The following is a 24,730-nucleotide window of genomic DNA, read 5'->3' as shown; positions in this document are numbered from 1 at the left end:
ATGCCTTGTATAAACGTAACCGTATGGATCCAGAGAGAAGATTTCCAAAACGACCAATGACCCTAGACTGGTTATTGACCCTATCGCATATATGGGATACATGCTTCGAAAAACTAAGTTTTGAGTCAATGTTAATTCCAAGAAGATCTATATCATCATGCTGCTCGATTCTCACCCCATCAACTATAAATGAAAAATTAAGATCAGTTTCTCTGAGTACGAGAGAATAAAATTTACTTGGATTGGCCATAAGACCGTTATTACTAAACCAATCGACAGCAATCGATAGTTCACTATTAATCCTATCATACAGGGCAAAGTGATCCGTATCCGAGCTATATCATTGCTGATCATCAGCTTAACCTTATCATTAAGCTTAACCTTTGTAATAAAATAGAAAATATCATTTAAGAATATGTTAAAAAGTAAAGGTCCTAGGACACTTCCCTTTGGCACACCTCTGTACTTATGCTCCCACGTGGAAAACTCATCGCCAATTTTCACCCTCCGTTGCCTATGCTGAAGGTAGTCTTTAAATAAAGCACAACCCTGTGTATCTAAGCCGTACGCTCGCAATTTAGCAATGAGAAGATCGTGGGGGAGGCCATCAAAAGCCTTTGATAAGTCTATTGTTACAACAGCTACAAGCTGCCAGCGATCCAGACATTCCTTCCAGTCCTCAACAAGGCGTAACAGCGTCGTATTCAGTTGCAGCTATAAAACCGTCTGTGAGCTGATAGAAAATCAGAGAGCCTTTTATGTACTGTATGGTTGCTGTAGTCGTAGGAGTGGGGGTGTCGTTTCTTTCGGTAGGAGTAGTAGGTTGGTGAGTGTTTCGACGGATGAAGTCGTCGTTGTAGTTGTTCTTCGAAAAAACGCAGTAAAGATATTTGTTCTCGTCGGATACGCTGTCTGTCGTGTTGCACACTAGTTGCGCGCGTCGTGTTAGAGTTCTGATAGTCCGGTTGTGGCTTTGTGTGATGTAGGGTTGTAGGATGACTCGTCCAGTAATCTGTCGGTGTGTGTCAGTTTCCTGTAAACTGTCACGGCTTACCAGACAGTCTAGAAAAGGAAGTTCGCCAATTTCTTCGACTTCTCCGGTAAACTGTATGTCAGTGTTTTGTTCGTTGAGGTGGTGGCAGAATGTGTCGATTTCGTCGTGACGTACGGCGGTGAATGTATCGTCAACGTAGCGTAACCAAGGCTGTATCGTTTGTGGGCAAGTTGAAAGGGCGCGTTCCCCGATGTTCTGCATCATAACTTCTGTTACAACGACAGAAACTGGAGACCCCATGGCTGTGCTGTGTAACTGCCTGTCGTGTTTACCGTTGTACTGAAAGTAAGTTGACGTTAGGCAAAGGTTCAGTAAGTTCGTAATGTCGTCTGTCGGTAGCTGTAGTGGGTTGGTAGATTGTCGGATTGCAGTCTCAGTACATTGTAGTGCCAGTTAAAGTGGAATAATTGACAGCGATTTCACATCTAATGACACTAGTTTGCAGTCGTCAGGTATCTGTACAGTCTTGTTAGCATTAATGAAGTCCTCAGTGGATTGTAATAATAATAACAATGATGGAAAGGTTATTTGTGTTTTGAAATGTACAATTGTAAATCTCACTACGTATAGGCAATTTACAAATGCTGCTTGAGATTGGCTTATTCAACACACACACAAAAGTCAAAATTGATTTAAATGTGGGTTGTCCCAATTCCTATTTCTACAACAAAAGACGTAATATGTTGCACTAATAGCTATATTTATCATTTTCTTGAGTATGTAAAGTTTCTGCTTTTTGGCAATGCCTATGTCATTCATCATGCCTAAGAACGTAGAGCATTCATCTGAGAAAACGCCAAGGGAGCTCATGGAGAGATTTACAAATTTCACATAATAATAATAATAGTAATAATAATATAATACTTTATTCAATCAAATCACAAAAAATAATTTGAAAGAAAGAGAGACACCAGAGGTTAGCCCTATCGAGCGTGTTTCCAAAATAATCACCTAGTTAATCTATATAAATATACAAAAATAAGAACATTAAGTTGCAACTGAACTATATACAATACTTACTATAAAAAATATTTACTGTATTATTTAAAAGGGTAATTCTTGACTTTGGTCTTAAATTTTCCCAGAGAGTCTGCTTCAGCTACCTCTTTAGGTAATTTATTCCACAGGTTTACGATTCTGACAAAGAATGAGTACTTGTAACAATTTAATACAATACTTTATTTCAGAACAACATGCAAATACATAGTTATTAAGAAAAAGGAAACCCAGAGGTTGGCCCTATATCAAGGGTCTCCTATTTATGTAAAAAATCTTACAGAACTAGTTAATAAAAATATAAAAAAGTCAAATAAGAAACAGCTAAATATCAATTATAAAATGGCGATGCAATAAATATTCATATGTTTCTTCAATTTTGATTTAAACTCACAAACGTTAGGGCTGTCACAACAATTAAATACATTAATAGGAAGATTATTCCAGGGTTTGATAATTCTGACAAAGAAAGAATTTTTGTAGCAGTTCAGTTTTGCGAGTTTGAGTTGTAGTTTATATGGGTGGTTAGATCTCGACTTAGTGTTTTATACAAAATTCAAAATAGTCGCTGAAATTCAATCCATTTAGATTGAATACAGTTTTATAACATTCCAATAAGAAAAGGAAATCTCTCCTTTGTACTAAAGAGTTCCATTTAAGAATTTTACACCTCTCCGTATACGCCATCTCTTGTCTTCTTTGGCCTAAAGCAATTCACGAGGCTCTTCTTTGTATCTTCTCAATTTCATCGATGTCTTTGATGAGGTGTGGTGACCACACCGGGCAGGCGTATTCCAAGATTGGACGAACCAAGGTTTTGTACAAGTTTGAAAAAATATCTTTGTTTTTACCGCCTACTGTGCGTTTAAGTAAGCCAAGAACCTTATTTGCTTTGTGAACTATTTGTTCAACATGTTTTGACCATTTCAGATCACTAGTCATAATGACTCCAAGATCTTTGTAATTAGATACATTCCTCAACACTGTACTCGATATACTGTACCGTGTGGACTTTGAGTCTTTGTTATGTGTAATTCTCATGACTTCACATTTGGTAGAATTAAATTTCATCTGCCAACGATCCGCCCATAGGTCGAGGGTGGTCAGATCCATCTGTAAAGCAATAGAATCATCGATATTATTTATTTAATCTAGCTGATTTTATTTTCAATTTGTAACAATGATTTCAGCGGAGAGGACGAAAGGCACTAGCATAAGTAAACAAAGATGGATTTAGACCATTGTAGCTTACATCTGGATTTGTCGGTCAGCAGTTGTAGTATTGTCGTCAGGTACTTGGCTAGTTGGTATGTAGGAGAACCACAGAAAGAAACAATAGGACTCATCGGAAACCAGGTTTGTGTAATTTCGGCAAACCGTAGAGTTTCGGTGGCTGTGGTACTGAGTGCCTTAGTCGATAATACCGTTGGGTGTCAATGGCTTTTGTTTTCTTGAGTGTCATTAGTTTACTGTTGAGTTTGCATTGAAGTGCAGGAGTCGGGTTACGTTTGAGTGCTTCGTAAGTTTGTTTGTCGTTAACTAGGGCGTCCCTTTGTCATGATAGTCAGTTTTGTCCATAACAACAAAAACTCGTCCTTTTTCGGCTGTAAAATGACTATGTTCTCGTCGTTTCTCAGTCGTTTCAGTGCATGTTGTTCGTCTTTGGTCAAGTTGCTGTCATGTAGGGACGCTGATTGTATAGCGGAGGCAATTCTGCCTCTGATGTTATCCTTGGTCGGCTCAGATAGCTCTCGCTGCCAAGACAGAGCCACCTCAACACTTGATACAATAGCCTCGGTCGGTATACGTAAACATTTAATGCATTTTTCTGTTCTATAAACAGGCCATTAAAGTCGGTCGTCATTCGATCTCGGTTGAGTCTTTTTAAAAATTTGAAACTAGAGACTTTGATCGGCATGTGCCGCTTGTATCGAAAGTTCACAAGTTTAGAATCAGTGTTCACCGAATGAGCATTTCTCTTGTTTAGAGAAGCGTCTAAGATTTCTTCCGCATGACCAAAAATGCTTATGCAAAACATCAATTTGAATTCCAGCTTTTCCTGAAAAAACTTGGAAGTCTCTGACCGGAAAATTTGGTCCGATACTTGTAACACATTGGAAGCATTTTTATGTCGATCAGTACAGTTGTTTTACAATGGAAGATAACTAATTAGGTTAACTTCTAGCTCGGACCTTGCCGATCCTCGTTTCAGTTTTCTTTTGGGATACTGTTTCCCCGCTAAAGTAAGCAATTTCAAAATAGCATCTTATTTTCAAGGGACTTTCATACGGCAAAATTAAAGTCTCCCTTTCCCGCATGTTGACAACTTTTTTGATTAAAAAAAACAATAGTTTTCTATTTTTAAATTTTGGTTTGATGAATGCGAGTTATCAGAAATATAGCGGCCTTGCCGTTACAAATTTCCAGAATACACAAAACATTATGCACCTATGATTTTAACCTAATTTTCAAGGAACTTGCCCGTGAGAATTTTAGACAAACGCCTCTAAATGAAGTCAAACTCTTGATCCATATAACTATTTTTCCAGCGTTTGCCGTGCAGAGGGAAATATCCCATATTAAGAATCGTCACACTATCATTTTCCAGTTACCGCCTCCCGGTTAGCTCAATTGGTTAGAGCGCCGGACTGTTGTGCGGGAGGTCGAGGTCGATGGTTCGAGTCCTGGCCGGACCCACACTCAAGGTCTTAAAATAACTGAGGAGAATGCGCTACCTTTCTCAGTATAAGATCAACAAATGGATAGACATTCTAGTCTTCTCGGATAAGGACGAATAAAGCGTAGGTACCGTCTCCTGCATCTACTAATTAGTTAATTTGGTTAGGCAGGGGACGTTAAAGAACCCACTCACGAGATTACTGTGATGTGGTCTGGCCTGTTTACTGGGAATTGGGGGGGGGGGGGGCATCTTCAATCCTTCGATTGTTTTTAAACTGCTGATGCAGTCCGGCCAAAGTCCCCCGAAAAGTGTTGTGATGCGCATTTTATCATATCCACATATTAATTTGCGCAATATAAATATTAAACTATTACTATTATTATTATTATTACAAATGTTTCTGTTTTTTAAGAACACCTTTCAGTTGTCCTAGAGTATAGCAAGGAGTCTAGTCAGCTCCCTTATTCCAATTTGCACAAAGTTCACTTTTGCGTATCCGTGACTGTTGAAAGAATAGACCTCAGTTTTTCAACTGCAGAGACTCGCTCCTCTTTTACATTGGACTACAACTGAAAACTCAGTGTTTCGTAAAGTAAGTATTCGATTTAAGCATGTGCGTTCATTATTTACGGGAAAGAAATTTAACGTCGGTAGAATAGTGTTTGCACGTGATGTACTCACTGCTCAGAGCGAGCTGAGAGTCAGGTTTTCTCTTCAAGTGTACTTGATATGCTCACAAATTCTTATTGCTCAAAATGTTATATGAAATATGTGCAGCCTTAAATATCTCAAATATAAGGCTCAGGTGCGTGCAATTTTTTGTTTTTGGCAACCAACCCTTGCCCGTTGAGAACATCGTATGGGTATTCAGAGGACATTAAAAAATTTACAAGGGTGTAAGGGACTTTTTCTTGAAATCTGATCAAAAATTTTAATTTTTTTTCTTTACTTACAGGCTTCGCACCCATGGCGGACTTAAATTTCAGCCAACTACAGAATTCCTCGCTTTCAAATAATGAAGTGGACGGAGAACCTGGTACTGAATACTTAGTGCTTGCCCCTGTCCTGCTGCTTATAATGCTGCTCGCTATAGTTGGCAACATGGCGCTGATCATCACAATATGCCGCACTCGTGTACTGCGGCGTACGTGCTTAAACATGTTCATCTTGAACCAGGCATGTGCAGACTTGGGTGTCGCTTTATTTTGTATGCCATTTTCAATCATCACGTGCTATACACGTAACTGGATATTTGGTGACAGCATGTGCCAACTGAATGGGTTTGTAAACATTCTTTTTGAGGCTTCATCGGTTTTTACGCTTACCTCGATAAGCATCGTGAGATACTATTCCACCCTTACGCCCAGGCCTATCACAGTTGCCATGACGACAAAGATAACACTTACCATGGTTACTATGACGTGGTTAACAGCATTTGTACTCGCAGCTTTACCGCTGACAGGTTTCATTGTATTTGAATTTAGGCCGGGTAGGTAAATTTTTTTTTTCCATGATGGATTATTTCTGAAAATATTCGCAACAAATATTGGTTGTTTTTGAGCGCAGTTTGGGGTAAAATTAGGAGTGCATGATTATGTATTCGAGAATTGCTAATGCACTCATGAGTCTGATTACTTTTCAATGACATACATCAGAATTGAACTTCCTTTACTGTTCGAGATTTAATTTAGAGAGGTTTTTTTCCGCCAACAGGAGCCTGCTGAAATGTGGCAAGTATGATTGCTTATTAACATGCTAATTTTTATTACTATATTAATCATTAATTGATTAATTATCAGGCGAAAGTCTTGCAGGATTATGGAGTGACGCAAGCTTAGTATAAAAGTTTATAAACAACGGAAAAGCAGCTAACAATTTCGAGATTTTCCTCATTCCTCAGGGTCAACTCAGTGTGGAGTTCAAATCCCAGCCAATGTTGGTCAAACCATTTACTCATTTGTGGTTCTTGTTGCCTTCCTTATGCCGCTATGCATCATTGGATTCTGTTACATCAACGTCTTCCTGAAAGCAAGGGCACTCGGCATTCGCCGTCCGAGTATGTCATTATCGACCATCAAAAGCGAAAGTTCGCTGTCCCAACAAAGTCAAGTAGCCGTGACCGTTTTTATGAGGCTCATTGCTTTTATTCTGTGTTGGTCACCTTACTTCGCGTACATGGCGTACTCGACCGCTAGTCAAGTGAAAAGCCCAAACGCATTCGCTCGAGGCCTGGGACTAGCTTCTTATTGGTTTGCTTTCCTAAACAGCTGCATTAACCCGTTCGTGTACGGCATCGGGGATCGAGAGATCAGAAAACCACTGTATTTGATGTGCTGTAATCGCAAATTTCGAAGAGGTCGCGAACGTTATTCCTTGAGAAAAGCACATCAACACTGTGATTCATTTTTAGGAACACCCCTGCCATTAGTGGACTGCGACAAAACATCCCCTCCTTACCCTGCTTTCGTCAACGTTGTTGCCCTGACAGAAGAAGACATAACCAGCCCCAATGAGGGAATCGCCAAGGCGACTGTGGACAGAGGAACTCAAACGTGCGAAAACTGGAAAATTTCATCTTTCCAAGATTTGCCACATGTTTATATCGTTGATGGAGCGTCTTCCACAACATACCAAGTATTTCCACTTCAGTTACAAAAACAGAAAACGTTCTCCGACCACGCTTACGACGTCACGTGTTCTTCATGCTCGACGGCAATCTTGTGGTGACAAACAGTAACGAGGAAATCATATGTTCAAGCATGTCATCAATGGAAGACAGTGATCTGTGTAGTGAGTGCGCATGTGCGTCCGAATGAGAAAGTTCAAGGAATAAAACTTGTACTCATTGCGAGCAAGATGACCTGGAATCGAATTCGATTTTGAACCACACGAAAGAAGTTCAATCTCATAGGGTGCTTCACCTCGTCGATCTGGCTGAAAACAAGATGAAATACCCCCTCCATTCCGCGAAGGAAGAAACAAGAATGAGTTTTAGAATAGGTTGGATTTAAACCTGTAAGCAAAACCGAAATGTGATACTATTTTAGTTTTTGGCGGCTTCTTTTTCCTTTTTCTCAGGACGATAAGAAGCCTGCAATTAGCTCTGAGTGAACTGACCCTAATAAGAATGTTGCAAAAACACAAAATCAAAAGTAAGCTGTAGCAAATCACGAACCCATCTGTAACGATTTGTTAGTAGAATTTTTATACATTTGTTATGATTTAGTAACCATTTGACTCGATCAAAGCTGATTCTAAGGGAAAAGCGGGGATGGACGGCCTTCCCGTCGTCCCCTTTGTTGTGCACCACTTTGACCGGTCCCCATGTTTTCCGTGCCGTTTGTGACCAAAAGTGAGGAGGACTGACGGAGAGTCAGGGTGGAAGTAACTTTTTGTAACTGGTGGGGAATGCCCAGTACGCCGCAGAAACATGAGACGCACTAAGACTGCCGTTATCTATGAAAAAATAAAAAATTTTCTTGAACTTTAAGAGTGAAAGATATAATGAATAAATAAATGAATGAATAAACGAATAAAGAATGATGATGAATCAGAATCAAATCTAGACCTTCTTTGTACCCCATTTGTAACAAGGCGAGAAAAAAAAAACATCATTTTTCGTTTCATTTCTGAGAAAACCATCTCAACTCAAAATGCTTTCAATTTCCTTGACCTGGGGGACATCACTCCAGGGCCTTTTGACGACATATGCTCAGACCCGTCAGACTAAGGGAAAACCCCATCTATTAATTTTACATTGACTGTACGTGAATTGGAAATTTTGAAAGCTTTTGTTACAATTATGAAAATGAAAACAATTTTTTTTTTCTGGATCAGGGTAATTATGTGATTAGCCTGTCTTTCCGTTTCATTTTACTGATTGAAAGTTTTCACGGCCATTCATTGCTCAATGTACGGGAATTTACAATTTATGACCTCAGACGGTTTGTAATGGTCTAACCGATGATGGAATAAAGAAACTGCGGGACCCAGGAGATAAGATAAATAAAGGATAAAAGAAAATAAACATTTGACATGGTAGAAGAGAGGATGGGGAAGAAATCACCACTGAACTGTCCTGTATGGAAATCTTTTCGGTTTTCTTGTCAGTAGCCGTGACTAAGGTTTTGCCGCCTAAAGAACCCACTCTCCGTAATCAGGACGAAGTCCAACAATACAGATCCGTTTATTTTTTTGTGAATCTGTCCGTTTATTTCGGTAAAATAATGCCATATAATGGAGGCCCTTGTATATTTCGCTAACTTAGACCATTCTTTAAATATCTCAGTCACTCCTAGATCATGTGGTTCATTTAATCTTTGGCCACTTTGTCACAATTAAGATTGCTAACATTCCTTGTGTATATCTTTATTCAGCGTCTAAACAAATATTTCAGTGGCACACGTTGACGTAGATTTTCAATAATTCTTTCAAAGTAAAGCAGAGATGCTTGCAATTTAAGATCGTTTGTATTTTTGACAATTACCTCCCCTTGTCAGAGAACAAAGAAAATACATTTCCGAGAACGTAACATTCAATAGACTTGTAATCGGACTCTCCAGGTGGTTCACATTGCTATTAATAGCAATGTGAACCACCTGGAGAGTCCGATTACAAGTCTATTGAATGTTACGTTCTCGGAAATGTATTTTCTTTGTTCTCTGACAAGGGAAGGTAATTGTCTATTGTTACTGGCTTTGTTCAACGCTGTCTCCGGATATGTTACAGCACTTAAACTTGATAACTTCATCATGTTTTGAAAATATTGCGAGATCGAAGGAGCAAAGTTACCCCGCTGCAGGGAAAATCCACGCGTTTTTTATTGTGGGAAGTCAATGCTGAAAAGTTTTATATTTCCTTAAAAGCAACAATACTTGCTCTATCTGCGGGAGAAGCTTTCGGTTACAGACAGTCTTGCAGCCATCGCGTACTTGTCGCATTTTTCCCTCAAAACAGACGAAACGAGTTTTCAACCTATTTAGATTGGGTTATTTAATAACGTAGACGCGAAAAGCTGCATACCTACGGCGGTGAATATATCGCCAACGTAGCGTAACGTTTGTGGGCAGATCGAAGGGGCGCGTTCCTTGATGTTCTGCATCATAATTTTTGCCACAACGACAGAAACTAGAGACCCCATAGCTGTTCCGTGTGTTTACCGTTGTACTGAAAGTAAGTTGATGTTAGGCTAAGGTTCAGTAAGTCCACAATGTCGTCTGTCGGTAGTGGTAGCGGGTCGGTACAGTGTTGGATTGCAGTCTCAGTACATTGTAGTGCCAATTTAAATGGAATAATTGTAAACAGCGATTTCACATCAAATGACACTAGTTTGTAGTCCTCAGGTATCTGTACAGTCTTGGTTTTGTTAATGAAGTCCACAGTGGATTGCAGTTTACGTCTGGAGTTGTCGGTCAGCAGTTGTAGTATTGTCGTCAGGTACTTGGCTAGTTGGTATTGTTTCGTTTAGTAAATAGGCGTTGCCTTTGATGACAGATATAATTTATTTAACACAACTCGTGATTGACATAGTAGTTGTAGTTCAGTAGTTCATTTATTTGTTTAAGCAGGTTGATTAATTGGCAGCTATAATAGCTGATGTGGACCTGCTGTCCGAACCCACCCATCCCACCCCAGGGGAGGACTTCCATCACACAGTAATCTCGTGTGTGGGAAATTAACGTCTCCTGCCCCAACCCTGCAGGAGACGGGACCTCCATTTATTCGTCCCTATCCGAGAAGACTAGAATATCTAACCATTTCTTGATCTTATAGAAAGGTAGCAAATTCTTCTCAATTATTTTAAGACCTTGAGTGTTGGTCCGGCCGGGGCTCGAACCCTCGACCTGCCGCACTACAGTCCAGCGCTCTATCCATTGAGCTAACCGGGAGGCGGTTAATTAACCGGGAGGCGGTTAATTAACCGGGAGGCATTAATTCCCCACAGTGATTTAAAGTGTTAGCTTGTCGTGAGTTAAACCAGTTTTTTCAGAAGAATCAGTAAGAGAGAGAAGTCGATTTTTGTATCTGTTCGCTTACCCGAATCAGCTAACCTGAAGTGAGAAACCTGTTTTTACGACCCGCCACAGAAGTAAGTTTCCAGTCATGTTTTCTTGAATTTTGCTATGAGATTAAGACTAAATTTACGTTTCTGATTTCGAATTACAAATGTATTTCTCATAGATCGAATAATCATTAAAGTTTGGTTAATATTATACGGTTTGTGGTGGTCGTCTGAGCTGACCAGTTCCGAGTAAGGAAACAGGTATGTAGGAGAACCACAGAAAGAAACAATAGGACGCAGCGGGAAACCAGGTTTGTGTAATTTCGGCAAATCGTAGAGTTTCGGTAGCTGTGCTACTGAGCACTTTAGTCGATAGTACCTTTGGGTGTCAATGGCGTTCGTTTTATTGAGTGTCAGTAGTTTACTATTGACTGAGTTTGGGTTGAAGTGCAGGAGTCGGGTTACGTTTGAGTGCTCCGTAGCTTTGTTTGTCGTTAGTTAGGGCGTCCCTTTGTCGTGATAGTCAGTTTTGTTCATAACAACAGAAACTCGTCTTTCGTCGGCTGGTAGAATGACTATGTTCTCGTCGTTTCTCAGTCGTTATAGCGCATGTTGTTCGTCTTTGGTCAAGTTGCTGTTATGAAGTGACGCTGATTGTATAGTGGAGGCAAATTCTGCCTCTGACGTTATCCTTTGTCGGCTCAAATAGCTCTTGTTGCCAAGACAGAGCCACTTCAACACTTGATACAATAGCCTCGGTCGGTATACGTAAACATTTACTGCATTTTTCTGTTCTATAAACAGGCCATTAAACTCGGTCGTCATTCGATCTCGATTGAGTCTTTAAATTTGAAACTAGAGACTTTGATCGGCATGTACCGCTTGTCCGCTTGTATCGAGAGTTCACAAGTTTAGAATCAGTGTTCACTGGATCAGCATTTCTCTTGTTTAGAGAAGCGTCTGAGATTTCTTTCGCATGAGCAAAAATGCTTATGTCAAATCATCAATTTGAATTCCAGCTTTTCCTTAAAAATCTTGGAGGTCTCGGACCGGCAAATTTGGTCCTATACTTGCAACACATTGGAAGCATTTTTATGTCGATCAGTACAGATGCTTTACAATAGAAGATAACTAATTAGGTTAACTTCTAGCTCTGACCTTGCCGATCCTCGTTTCAGTTTTCTTTTGGGATACTGTTTCCCCGCTTAAGTAAGCAATTTCAAAATGGCATCTTATTTTCAAGGGACTTTCCCACGGCCAGATTAAAGTCTCCCTTTCTCGCATGTTGACAACTTGTTTGATTAAAAAAAGCAACAGTTTTTCTATTTTTAAATTTTGGTTTGATAAATGCGAGTTATAAAAAGTATAGCCTCGCCGCAACAAATTTCCAAAATACACAGAACATGATGCACCTATGATTTTATCCTAAATTTTCAAGGAACTTGCCCGTGATAATTTTAGACAAATGCCTCTAAATAAAGTCAAACTCTTGATCTAAATAACTTTTTTCCAGCAGTTGCCGTGCAGAGGGAAATATCCCATATTCAGTGTCTTCACACTTTCATTTTCCAGACACAAATGTTTCTGTTTTTTGACTGAGATCACCTTACAACTGCCCCAGAGTATATAGCAAGGAGTCTAGTCAGCTCCCTTATTCCAATTCGCACAAGGGTGACCGTTTTGAGTATCCGAGACTGTTGAAAGAATAGACCTTAGTCAACTGCAGAGACACGCTCCTCTCTTACATTGGACTACAACTGAAAACTCAGTGTTTCGTAAAGTAAGTATTCGATTTAAATTACAAGAAAGAGATTTAAGGTCGGTAGAAGGATGTCTGTGACGCACTTACTGCCGGCTCAGAACAAGCGGAGAGGCAGGTTTTCTCTTCAAGTGTGCTTGATATGCTCACAAATCCTTATTATTTATATCTGACAATGCTCAAAATGTTATATCAAATATTTGCAGCCTCAAATATCTCAAATATAACTGAGGCCCAGGTGCGTGCAATGTTTTGTTTTTGGTAATCAACCCTTGCCCGTTGAGAACATCGTATGGGTATTCGGAGGACATACAAAAAATTACAAGGGTTTCTGGGACTTTTCCTTCAAATCTGATTGAAAATTTGTATTTTTTTCTCTTTACTTACAGGCTTCGCACCCATGGTGGACTTAAATTTCAGCCAACTACAGAATTCCTCGCTTTCAAATAATGAAGTGGATGGAGAACCTGGTACCGAATACTTAGTGCTTGCCCCTGTCTTGCTGCTCATAATGCTGCTCGCTATAGTTGGCAACATGACGCTGATCATCACAATATGCCGCACTCGTGTACTGCGGCGTACGTGCACAAACATGTTCGTCTTGAACCAGGCATGTGCAGACTTGGGTGTCGCTTTATTTTGCATGCCATTTTCAATCATCACGTGCTATAGACCTAACTGGATATTTGGTGACAGCATATGCCAATTGAATGGGTTTGTAAACATTCTTTTTGAGGCTTCATCGGTTTTTACACTTACCTCGATGAGTATGGTGAGTTACTATTCTACCCTTAAGGTCATGCCTATCACGGTTGCCGTAACGAAAAAGATGACAGTTACCATGGTTACAATGATGTGGTTAACAGCACTTGTACTCGCAGCTTTACCGCTGACAGGCTTCATTGTATTTGAATTAAGGCCGGGTAGGTAATTTTTTTTTCCATAATGGATCATTTCTGAAAATATGAGCAACAAGTATTGGTTGTGTTTGAGCGCAGTTTGGGGTAATATTAGGAGTGCATGATTATGTATTCGATAATTGCGAATGCACTCATGAGTCTGATTACTTTTCAATAACATACATCAGAATTGAACTTCCTTTACTGTTCGAGATTTAATTCAGAGAGGTTTTTTCAGCCAACGTGAGCCTGCTGAAATGTGGCAAGTATGATTGCTTATTAACGTGATAATTTTTATTACTATATTACTTATTAATCGATTAATTATCGTGCGAAAGTCTCGCAAGATTATGGAGTGACGCAAGCTTAGTGTAAAAGTTTAAAGACCAACTGTAAAGCAGCTAACAGTTTCGAGATTTTCTTCATTCCTCAGGGTCAACTCAGTGTGGAGTTCAAATCCCAACCAATGTTGGTCAAACCAGTTACTCATTTGTGGTTCTTGTGTTCGCCTTCCTTATGCCGCTATGTATCATGGGATTCTGTTACATCAACGTCTTCCTGAAAGCAAGGGGACTTGACATTCGCCTTTCGAGGAGGTCATTATCGAGTATCAACAGCGAAAGTTCGCTGTCCCAACAAAGTCAAGTAGCCGTGACCGTTTTTATGAGGCTCATGGTTTTTATTGTCTGTTGGTCACCTTACTTCGCGTACATGATGTACTTGAGCGCTCGTCAAGTGAAAAGCCCAAACGCATTCGCTCGAGGCCTGGGACTAGCTTCTTATTGGTTTGCTTTCCTAAACAGCTGCATTAACCCGTTCGTGTACGGCATCGGGGATCGAAAGATCAGAAAATCCTTGTATTCAACGGGCTGTAATCGCAAATTTCGAAGAGGTCGCGAACGTCACTATTCCTTAAGAAAAGCACATCAACACTGTGATTCGTGTTTAGTAACACCCCTGCCATTAATCGACTGCGACAAAACATCCCCTCCCTACCCTGCTTTCATCAACGTTGTTGCCCTGAGAGAAGAAGACAGAACCAGCCCCAATGAGAAGATCGACAAGGCGACTGTGGACAGAGGAACTCAAACGTGCGAAAACTGGAAAATTTCATCTTTCAAAGATTTGCCACAAATTTATATCGTCAATGGAGCGTCTTCCACCCTAAACCAAGTATTTCCACGTCAGTTACAAAAACAGCAAACGTTCTGCGACCACGCCGACGACGTCACGCGTTCCTCATGTTCGATTACAATCGTTTGGTGACAAACAGTAACGAGGTAATCATGTGTTCCAGCGTGTCATCAGTGGAAGACAGTGCTCTATGTAGTGAGTGCGCATGTGCGTCCGATTGTGAAAGTTCAACGAGTAAAACTTGTACTTATTGCGAGCAAGATGACCTGGAATCGAATTCTTGCCCCTCCATTTTGAGCCACACGAGAGAAGTTCAATCTCATAGGGTGCTTCACCTCGTCGATCAGGCTGAAAGCAAGATGAAATTCTCTCTCCTTTCCGCGAAGGAAGAAACAAGAATGAGTTTTAGAATAGGTTGGATGTAAACCTGTAAACAAACCAACATATGATACTGTTTTAGTTTTTGGCGGCTTCTTTTTCCTTTTTCTCAGGACGATAAGAAGCCTGCAATTAGCTCTGAGTAAATTGATCTTAATAAGAATGTTGCAAAAAAACAAAATCAACAGTAAGCTGTAGCAAATCACGAACCCATCTGTAACGATTTGTTTGCAGAATTTTTATACATTTGTTATGATTTAGTAGCCGTTTGACTCGATCAAAGCTGATTCTAAGGGAAAAGCGGGGATGGACGGCCTTCCCCGTCGTCCCCTTCTTTGTGCACCACTTGACTGGTCCCCATCTTTTCCGCGCCGTTTGTGACCAAAAGTGAGGAGGACTGACGGAGAGTCTGGGTGAAAGTAACGTTTTGTAACCAGTGGGAAATGCCCAGTACGCTGCAGAAACATGAGACGGACTAAGACTGCCGTTATCTATGAGAAAAAAAATTTGTTTTTTAACTTGAAGAGTGAAAGATATAATGAATAAATAAATGAATGAATAAACGGATAAAGAATGATGATGAATCAGAATCAAATCTAGACCGTTGTACCCCATTTGTAACAAGGCGAGAAAAAAAACATCATTTTTCGTTTCATTTCTGAGAAAACCATCTCAACTCAACATGCTTTCAATTTTTTTGACCTGGGGGACATCACTCCAGGGCCTTTTGACGACATATGCTCAGACCCGTCAGACTAAGGGAAAACCCCATCTATTAATTTTACATTGACTGCACGTGAATAGGAAATTTTGAAAGTTTTATTACAATTATGAAAATGAAAACAATTTTTTTTCTGGATCAGGGTAATTATGTGATTAGCCTGTCTTTCCGTTTCATTTTATTCATTGAAAGTTTTACGGCCATTCTTTGCTCAATGGACGGGAATTCACAATTTATGACCTCAGACAGTTTGTGAAGGTCTAACTGATGATGGAATAAAGAAACTGCGGGACCCAGGAGATAAGATAAATAAAGGATAAAAGGAAATGAACACTTGACATGGTAGAAGAGAGGATGGGGAAGAAATCACCCCTGAACTGTCCTGTATGGAAATCTTTTCGGTTTTCTTGTTAGTAGCGACGCCATGATTAAGGTTTTGCCGCCTGAAGAACCCACTCTCCGTAATCAAGGCGAAGTCCTACAATACAGATCCGTTTATTTTTTTTGTGAATCTGTCCGTTTATTTCAGTAAAATGATGCCACATAATGGAGGGCCTCGTTTATTTCGCTGACTTAGACCATTCTTTAAATATTTCAGTGACTCCTAGATCATGTGGCTCATCTATTTTTTGGCCACTTTGTCGCAATTAAGATTGCTAACATTTATTGTGTGTCTTTATTCAGCGTCTAAACAAATATTTCAGTGGCACACGACGACGTAGATTTTCAATAATTCTTTCAAAGTAAAGCAGAGATGCTTGCAATTTAAGATCGTTTGTATTTTTGACAATTACCTCCCCTTGTCGGAGAACAAAGAAAATACATTTCCGGAGAAGGTAAAATTCAATAGACTTGTAATCGGACTCTCCAGGTGGTTCACATTGCTATTGTTACTGGCTTTGTTCAACGCTGTCTCCGGATATGTTACAGCACTTAAACTTGATAACTTCATCATGTTTTGAAAATATTGCGAGATCGAAGGAGCAAAGTTACCCCGCTGCAGGGAAAATCCACGCGTTTTTTATTGTGGCAAGTCAATGCTGAAAAGTTTTATATTTCCTTAAGAGCCCATGACTGTAAATATCGAGAATCGCTGGCCAAGCTGCAAAATCGAAAATTCTGATAATTTTCCCGGAAAACCCTTTTAGGGAGATATATTAGAAAAAAATATTTCGAAGTCTGAAAAATCAAATGTTTCCGAGAAAATGGGGAAAAACGAAAATTCGGGTTTTTACCTAATCGATTATGCAAAAAATACAGTAAAATTGGGAAACTTTAGTGTGCTAGTACTGAAGGAGGATGTTTCGTAAGAAATCGGGAATGTTTTTACTTGAAAATATAATTCATTTGATTTTTATTTATGGCTTTTTTAGGAGCTTTGGTTTAATTTTAAAAAATTACAAGATTTTTTAACAAAGTACTCTCAAACACTTGTTGCAAAAAGCGAAAATTCGAGCAACTTCAAGCCTTCAAAACGCGTCTTGGTATGTGAGAAATCATGTCAAAATGCATGCTGGCACAAAGTTTGGTCCTTATACTAAAATAATATGAAATAAAAAATTTGGGTCATTCAGAAAAGTGCCGGCAAAATACAAGAGTTTACGACGCAATATAGCCAAGGTCATGAATTTGCATGATACAAATCAGTTCTAGAAATCGTACTTGAGAGCTACGAAGTAAACAAGATAGTCAAAGATGGTTAAAACAATTATTTGATATGGAAATGATATGAAATTATACTATAAAAAATCCATAGACATTGCTGAAGAGGGCTGTAAATTAATGTGTAGATACGAAATTTTCTGTTAATTTGAATTGCAGAAGGCTTTTATTGTTGACTCGCTATTTCAACAGCACTACTGACCTACACCTAACTATAGATAAGGGCCGCTGTACATTTCACCATTTTTGTTGACTAGGTGTTTATTATCAACATTATTCTTAGTTGAATAGCTACGTTTTCTGCAACTGCGATAGTATTTCTTTTGAAATATCTTGCATATCTTGAAAAATGTTGTGCGAGTAAACAAAGTCACGCAACACCGCAAGCTTCTGCTGTGTAGTTTTTCACCTAAGATAACAGCCCAACTATTTTTTTATGCTATTTACTCTTATCTTTTTCAGAAAAAGGGCCACATATCTGTCACAAAAATTGATAAAAAGGACTTATGTCACGGTAACAATTATACCGTGTTGCAGTCTGGGCGATAATTCTCTATGATGTAATCACGGTCTTTTTCTTCAAGATAAACACGTGCGAGGTTTTTCACAGAGCAAAAAAGAAAACGATGTCATTCTGTAGCTTTGCTTCTCTTCTTGTGGGGGGGGGGGGGGGGCGGCTTGTGGTGCAAGTTTTGGGATTCGTGTAGTGACTAGTGTTAGACAGTCTCGGGGAACGCGAAACTGTTCCCCCACGCAAAAGAAGATTAATGACATCAGTTTACTGAACAACTTCAGATTTTATCCTGGTGGAATGAGGGTGTGGCAGACATTTGATAAAGACCCCGGCAAATGCATCTCTTTGGAAGGAACAAATGGCAAAGTTTACGTTATATTCTCTTTCCAGTTTCTAGCTATAATGTAGCATGATCTCTCTTTAGTTTTGAGACTGAAAAATTCAGCGAGGGAAATCTTGAAATCAAGATCACTTGAAAACATCAAACCTGGCGCCAGTTTTTGTTATAAAAATTTATTTCAAGTTTTTTTATTTCGAACGCTATACTGGAAAAGGAAACTTTTACTTCATTTAGGTAGCAGTGCACAAGCTGCACCTAATGCTATTTTCGCTGTGGGAAACGCACCAAATCTCGCTCTGGACAATTTCTAGGTGTGTTTGATTTTGTCGTTAATCATCTTTCATGTTATTATTTTCCACAGAACGCCATTGCCAAAATATTCCCTCGGCGAATTTAAAGAGATCGCCCCAAGGTGAAAACTTAAAGAGCCTACTAAGTGAAGCCTACTGGCCGTTAAGCGAAAGGCGATGTTCAAGTGTTTCCACGTCCAAAAGAGGGCGGCACGCGTAGTTTCCAAAGGCATTCTTCTCTGGAAAAGCATCTCGCGTTCGGAACATGCACAAAGACGGTTGAAAGGGAGACATTTCTTGATAAAGCGAAGGTTAAATATGCCGCAAGGCTCGAGGAAGGTTCAAGTTCCGTGCCAGCTATTCCTCTACCTCCTGAAACCTGTCCTCGTAGCACTGAAGGCTTCGCTTTCAAACAAGTTAAGAAAGCTTACCGGTTTAACGAAAAGCAATGAGAATATCTGACTGTTAGATTTACCATCAAACAAGAAAGTGGCAAAAAGGTCGACGCGGAAATGGTTCCAACAGAAATGAGAAGAGCAAAGGGTTCGAAAGGGAAGCGCTTGTTCAGTGTCTCCGAGTTTTTGGCGACTCAACAAGTAGCTTCATTTTTTCCAGAATGGCACCAAAAGTGAAACAGCAGACAGCCCTCTGCGCACAAGCTGTAACTGAGGAAGATCTGGTTGCTATGGAAGAAGAGTTTAATTTGTCAAATGCTAAGGAGTCTATTTTTGAGCAGTTACATTAAACTGTAACCTGGGGTTGATCAGAGAAAAAAGACATCTTACATCGCTCTGCTCGAAGACCTTATTAAATGCTGCTCATGCAGTGCAGTTTAACAGGCAAATGGCAAAAGGCTGCATCAAAAACATTGAGTTTTATATGAACGTTGATATAAAATGGGGGCCATGGAGCATATTTTAGATCGGAGGAGCTATTTTAGTTCACGCGTAGTGTGAGCTCATTGACACCAACTTATCAACGAGGGTCCTGGGGCCTCCCCTCCCAGGAGAGCCTCCTTTTATCTGTTTCTTAGTACGCCTTTCTTGGTTCAGAAAGACTGCTAGATAGGGTGTCCTGGGATATGCTCCCCCTGCAATTTTTGAAATCTAGAGCCTCTGAAATCACCGGTAGAGTGGTTCAGTCCTGGGAAAAATTTGTCAACTTTTTTTAATTACAAAGATTAAAATAAATAATAATGATAATAATAAATTGTTCTTGGTGGGACTACAGCCCACTCAACCCCATAGCTCCGCGGCCCCCGTAATAAAGGCGCAAACCGGAAATGAAAAAGTCCCCTTCGAACCGCACTTGGCAGTCAGCCTGAAGTCAAACAGGATCAGGCCGGCGAGATGTTGTTCGATAAAGACTCATTAAAGAGTTTATAAAAATAATTTAAAACGAGATATATGTGACTGGATGCTTTAGAATGGAGTTTTGACGAAATAAAGGATCGTGTCCGCTTTACTCGGCAACTTCACCTTTGATCCAACGTGACAATTGTCACGCAATTGAAACATTTTGCTTTTCCTCAAGACAGTATCGAGATAAAAAACAAAAACCGCATTGGCTTGAAAAGAATCAAACGCTATTAAATAATGGTCATTATTCTTGTACATTTTATGTTGAAGCCGTCAAAAGAGCCCTTCCTACACCAGAACGGTTAGGCGGTGCGATTTCTACAACTGATTTGCATCATGCAAATTCGTTACCTCTGGCCACAGTGTGTCGCAAAGCTTTATGTTTTGCCGGCACGTTTCTGAATTACCCAAATTTTTTATTACATGTTATTTTAGTATATGGACCAAACTTTGTGCCAGCATGTAGTTTGACATGATGCCACACATACCAAGACACGTTTTGAAGGTTTGAAGCTGGTCGATTTTTCGCTTTTTGCAACAAGCATTTGACAGCACTTAGTTAAAAGATCATGTAAATTTTAAAATTAAACCAAAGCTCCTTAAAATGCCACATATAAAAGTCACATTAATTATACTTTGAAGTAAAACACTCCCGATTTCTTACGAAACATCCTCCTTTAGTACTAGCACGCTAAAGTTGCTCAATTTTACTGTATTTTTTTGCATAATTAATTAGGTAAAAACCCGAATTTTCGTTTTTCTCCATTTCCTCGGACACATTTTATTTTTCAAACTTTGAAATATTTTTTTTGAATACATCTCTCTATAGTAGTTTTCCAGGAAAATTATCAGAATTTTCGATTTTTTTAGCCTGGCCGGCAATTCTCGATATTTACAGTCACGGCCTCTTAAAAGCAACAATACTTGCTCTATCTGCGGGAGAAGCTTTCGGTTACAGAAAGTCTTGCAGCCATCGCGTACTTGTCGCATTTTTCCTTCAAAACAGACGAAACGAGTTTTCAACCTATTTATATTGGGTTATATAATATCGTAGACGCCAAAAGCTGCATAGTCAAAATGCCTTGATGAATTTTTCTTCGATTTGTAAGTAATTCTTGTTGCTATGGATAGCAGAAAGAATGCATGGCTTGTCTCTTTTAAGCAAGTCAAAGTAAGTTTTAATAACTGAATGTTTGGCGTGACACAAACCTGTTATTAAAACAATTTGTGATCATTATATTTCGATTTCGTCGATAAAAAAATGCAGAAATTCACAGCTTTGTTCATTGTACGATGCTCACAAAGCCTGAGGCGCCGTCCACACGAAGACGATTGTAAACGCAAACGCTAGTAAACGCATATTTTTATCTCCGTCCACATGAAAATGATCATCGTTTACGTAGCGTTTTCACCCGTCCACACGAAAACGCTCGTAAACGCATTAAACGATGTCATACATCGAACGCGCATGCGCTATCGATTTGAGCCTACAATCTTTGCTTCAGCGCCTTGTTATCAAGTGTTAGCGTCCATATTGTAAAGTCACCACGTGCGTTTGTTGTGATCGAGAGAGAAGAAAAATGTCGACCTGGTCTGGTTTAAAATCTTCTCTCTGCTCTCACGTCTGCATCTAAGTCGTTTTACTCGAGTGAAAGTGCTTGTAGTAGTGGATAACAATCTTGAGAGGTTTAGTCTTCTTCTTTTGTAGTTTTCCTGTATATCGATTATTGCATGATTCAATTGAATGCTCGTAATTATAATTGAAATAAGCGCAAGCACGACACAGCTCAGCACTCGTGTATTCGCAAGAGTTTTAGGTGGACTGTTCACCAATGTACCGTTCAACAACTCTCCAGTGAACATTCCCATCAACTTTCAATTGAATGCTCATCCCAACGCTTCAGCTAATGGCAGTTGCCTGTAGTGAATTTCTACAAATAAAAAGATCAAAGTTTTTCGACTTTTCATGAAACACTTCTTTGTTTTTAAAGGAATAAGGAGTCGATCAATACACGTATTTACACTTCAAGGTACTTACCTTTTATTAATCGCAATGTTAAACTTTCAGTGCTTTCGCTTGCCGGCACACCTCATTTCTTTCCGTTTTGCCACCAAAGAGATAAAAGGTGTAAATTATTTTCCTTCTCGAGCAAATTCAGTGGAAATTTGATAAAAAGATGTTAAAAATAAACGGCTTGTAAATTCAGAGAAATACCACCATTATCCTTAAATAGTGTGAAGCTTGTTTAAAAAGTTTGAAACCGAATGAAAAATTAAAGAGGTTCAAATAAAAGATGTCGAAGGTTCTAACGTGCACGGCTGACCTTGCTTCCTATTCGCTAACGCAATGACAGTTCTGACAAGTTGACTTCAAATTGGCTTTCTGGGGCGCGCGCTCAGGATGAAAACAAACAATTTTATTGCTGTTTTCTTGTTTTCTTCTTTTTATTCAATGATGCGATTCTAGGAAAATTCATTACCTGACTCGTGAATTCCGCGTTAAATTGCACTTGAAAACCGATATCGCACTCATCGCTTCGCGATTCGTACGATATAGGTTTTAGCGTGCAATTTAACGCGGAATTTCCTCGTCAGGTAATGAATTTTCCTACAGAATCGCGACTTCTGCTTTTTTAACTAAGAAAAATTTTGAGGTGGTCCAACAATTTGTGTCAACCCCTTACACCATAACAGTAGTATATATATCCTCTACGATGTTCACTTTACATTGTCCATGGTATCGGCAAGGAGAATTTGTTTAACTATTTTATCAAGAGCTTCTTAAATTGGTGATCATTTCCTTTATTCTCATGATTTGACTCATTGATGAATAAGAAGTTAGTCACCCTCGGGAGTTACAGAGTTACAACTAGAAGGTTTTTCTCTCTGGAAAGTCCTTAAAGGCACCCTTTCTAATGCGTCCGTGACATGCATTCCAAAATGCTCATAGAAATACTGAACTCATATAACAAATAACATTAGCCACTCCAATCTTCAGTGTGTCAGTTTTAGTTCTGCCAATGCTTGTACATGTTGATGTTATTGTAACCTATTGTTCGAAACACTTAACTCTCTTGCTCAACGCCATCAAACAGTTCTGATCGCTCAAACCTTTCGGACTGAAATAAGACAGGTTAAGCAATTCTTTTCAGTCGACATATCAGCTCTCGACTATTACTCTGTGAAAGGCTTCACTGAATATTTAAAGCGCGAGGTGATCCTGTGTTACAAAACAGTCATAGAACAGTGCGAGCGATGACTGATAGTTGAAGACTTACCTTTCTACACAGGAGTCTTACCCATTCTGCATCGAGAATAAGAGAAAACCGCTTATGGTCCGTTACATATTTGACACATCGCTATGACTATAAAGGAGCCAGTGGTCAATAATGGACGATCATCTCTTACTCGACTTTTGTAAGTCCACATACATTTTTTTAGTCCATTTTTAGATACGTAAACAATGTAAAAATTATCTAGACTCTGCAGTTACTGCTAAATGGAGGGGGAGCGAGGTCTTGAACGTTGTTTGTATTTAAGGCAAATATTTTACCATTCAGATCAACCTAATAAACAACTTTTTTCTATGGAGAACAGGATGGAGAATATGCAAACTGATAAAAGGGTGTAAAGGGTTAGTCAAATAAAACCTGCTTCGGGTCAAGAAACAGAAGTAATAGATAATGCACTGAATAGGAACAATATTTATTCGGGAATAAGACGATTGATATGGATTGCAAATGAGAAACTAGCAAAGATTAGACTAAAATTTCATTAAGCGAGACTGTATCACAACCTCTTCTATTACTGAAATCTGTCTTATAATTTTTATCTCTCTTCTTTTACTCTTCAATTTTTAGCTCCAAGAGAACAAGTTGCAACATGGCGATAGGCAACGATACAATTTCCTCAGTAAGGGTGCAAGACATAAATGGGACAACCAAACCTTCGACGGTCACGGACAATGATGAACTTGAACACCTCCTGATGAGTGGGAGCCTGGTGCTAATCATGCTAGCGACTCTGATTGGAAACGGAACGGTTTGTCTGGCAGTCTCCAGGCGTCCTAAACTGCGCACGCGCACAAATATTTTCATCATTAACCTGTCACGCGCTGATATCGGTGTTGCAATAATCTGTATGCCTTTCTCGTTGTACACGTGCTTGAATCATGAATGGGTGTTGAGTTACGTTCTGTGCAAGTTAAACGGTTTCTTTAACAAAGTGTTCTGTATGAGTTCGCTTTTGACCCTTACAGCGATAAGTGTAGAAACGTATTGTACCATCTGTAAGCCGCTGTACCACAGGCACATGAGCCAGAAGTCTTCCATTGGTCTCTTGTTATGGACTTGGGTTCAGCCAGTTGTTATCGCTTGTGTTCCTCTCTTTGGCATTATGGAATATGAATTTAAATCAGGTATCTGCATTGGTAAAAAAAAAATTAAAGTGAAATGCAATTGGGAATTGTTTTGCTGTGACAACTTTGATAACTTCCTTTCTAGTTTTGCAACCCTTACATGAATCGAACTCTGTACTGTTACCAAAGTACTAACCGGCGAACGCTTTTAAAAATCAGGTAATTTTGGTTTTATCCTTTATCGTAAAGAGTTTCAAAACTGACGTTTGGAGCGTTAGTCCTTCGTCATTCGCTCTAAAGAAGGGCTAACGCTGAAAGGTCAGCTTTGATACTCTTTACGGGGGCTAATTTATATTATCGATTCAGCTGATAAAACCAAAATTACCTTGTTATACTCCCCCACCGACGCAACACCACAGTTACTTTAGAAACTCGCCCCCTTTATTCACGTGGCTTTTAAAAATTGATAGATGCGGTATTTTCTTTTTATAATGTTCGTTCAATTCTCACCTTTTTCCTTTGGTGTAGAGGGTCATAGAATACATCCCTGTCAAATCCATGGCGGTTGAAAGGGAAAAGGACCAAAT

The 24,730-nt window shown here is 39.4% G+C and overlaps 1 protein-coding gene, 1 long non-coding RNA gene and 2 pseudogenes across 3 annotated transcripts; 2 read left to right on the top strand and 2 right to left on the bottom strand.

Annotated features, from left to right (window-relative positions):
* Positions 1 to 180: 180 nt before the first annotated feature.
* On the bottom strand, positions 181 to 1,530 carry LOC148736149 (uncharacterized; annotated as a pseudogene).
* A 679-nt stretch (positions 1,531 to 2,209) lies between these two features.
* LOC148736148 (uncharacterized) lies at positions 2,210 to 3,439 on the bottom strand. Its single transcript, XR_015999226.1, has 2 exons — positions 3,303 to 3,439; positions 2,210 to 3,163 (listed from the first exon to the last, which is right to left on the bottom strand). It is a non-coding gene; the product is annotated as an uncharacterized LOC148736148 (long non-coding RNA).
* Positions 3,157 to 8,285, top strand: LOC111328933 (melatonin receptor type 1B-B-like). Its single transcript, XM_088754939.1, has 3 exons — positions 3,157 to 3,406; positions 5,686 to 6,219; positions 6,631 to 8,285. Exons 2-3 carry the CDS (start codon positions 5,697 to 5,699, stop codon positions 7,455 to 7,457), a joined length of 1,350 nt encoding a protein of 449 aa, XP_088611065.1. The 5' UTR covers positions 3,157 to 3,406; positions 5,686 to 5,696; the 3' UTR covers positions 7,458 to 8,285.
* A 3,675-nt stretch (positions 8,286 to 11,960) lies between these two features.
* On the top strand, positions 11,961 to 15,485 carry LOC111320396 (melatonin receptor type 1B-B-like; annotated as a pseudogene). Its single transcript, XR_015999357.1, has 3 exons — positions 11,961 to 12,511; positions 12,880 to 13,413; positions 13,823 to 15,485. The product of XR_015999357.1 is annotated as a melatonin receptor type 1B-B-like (transcript).
* The last annotated feature ends 9,245 nt before the right edge of the window (positions 15,486 to 24,730 follow it).

Source organism: Stylophora pistillata, chromosome 3 (genome assembly GCF_964205215.1).
Source record: "Stylophora pistillata chromosome 3, jaStyPist1.2, whole genome shotgun sequence".
Taxonomy (NCBI): Eukaryota; Metazoa; Cnidaria; class Anthozoa; order Scleractinia; family Pocilloporidae; genus Stylophora; species Stylophora pistillata.
The sequence above is the reverse complement of the archived record's forward strand: the minus strand, read 5'-3'. Positions and strand labels throughout refer to the sequence as shown.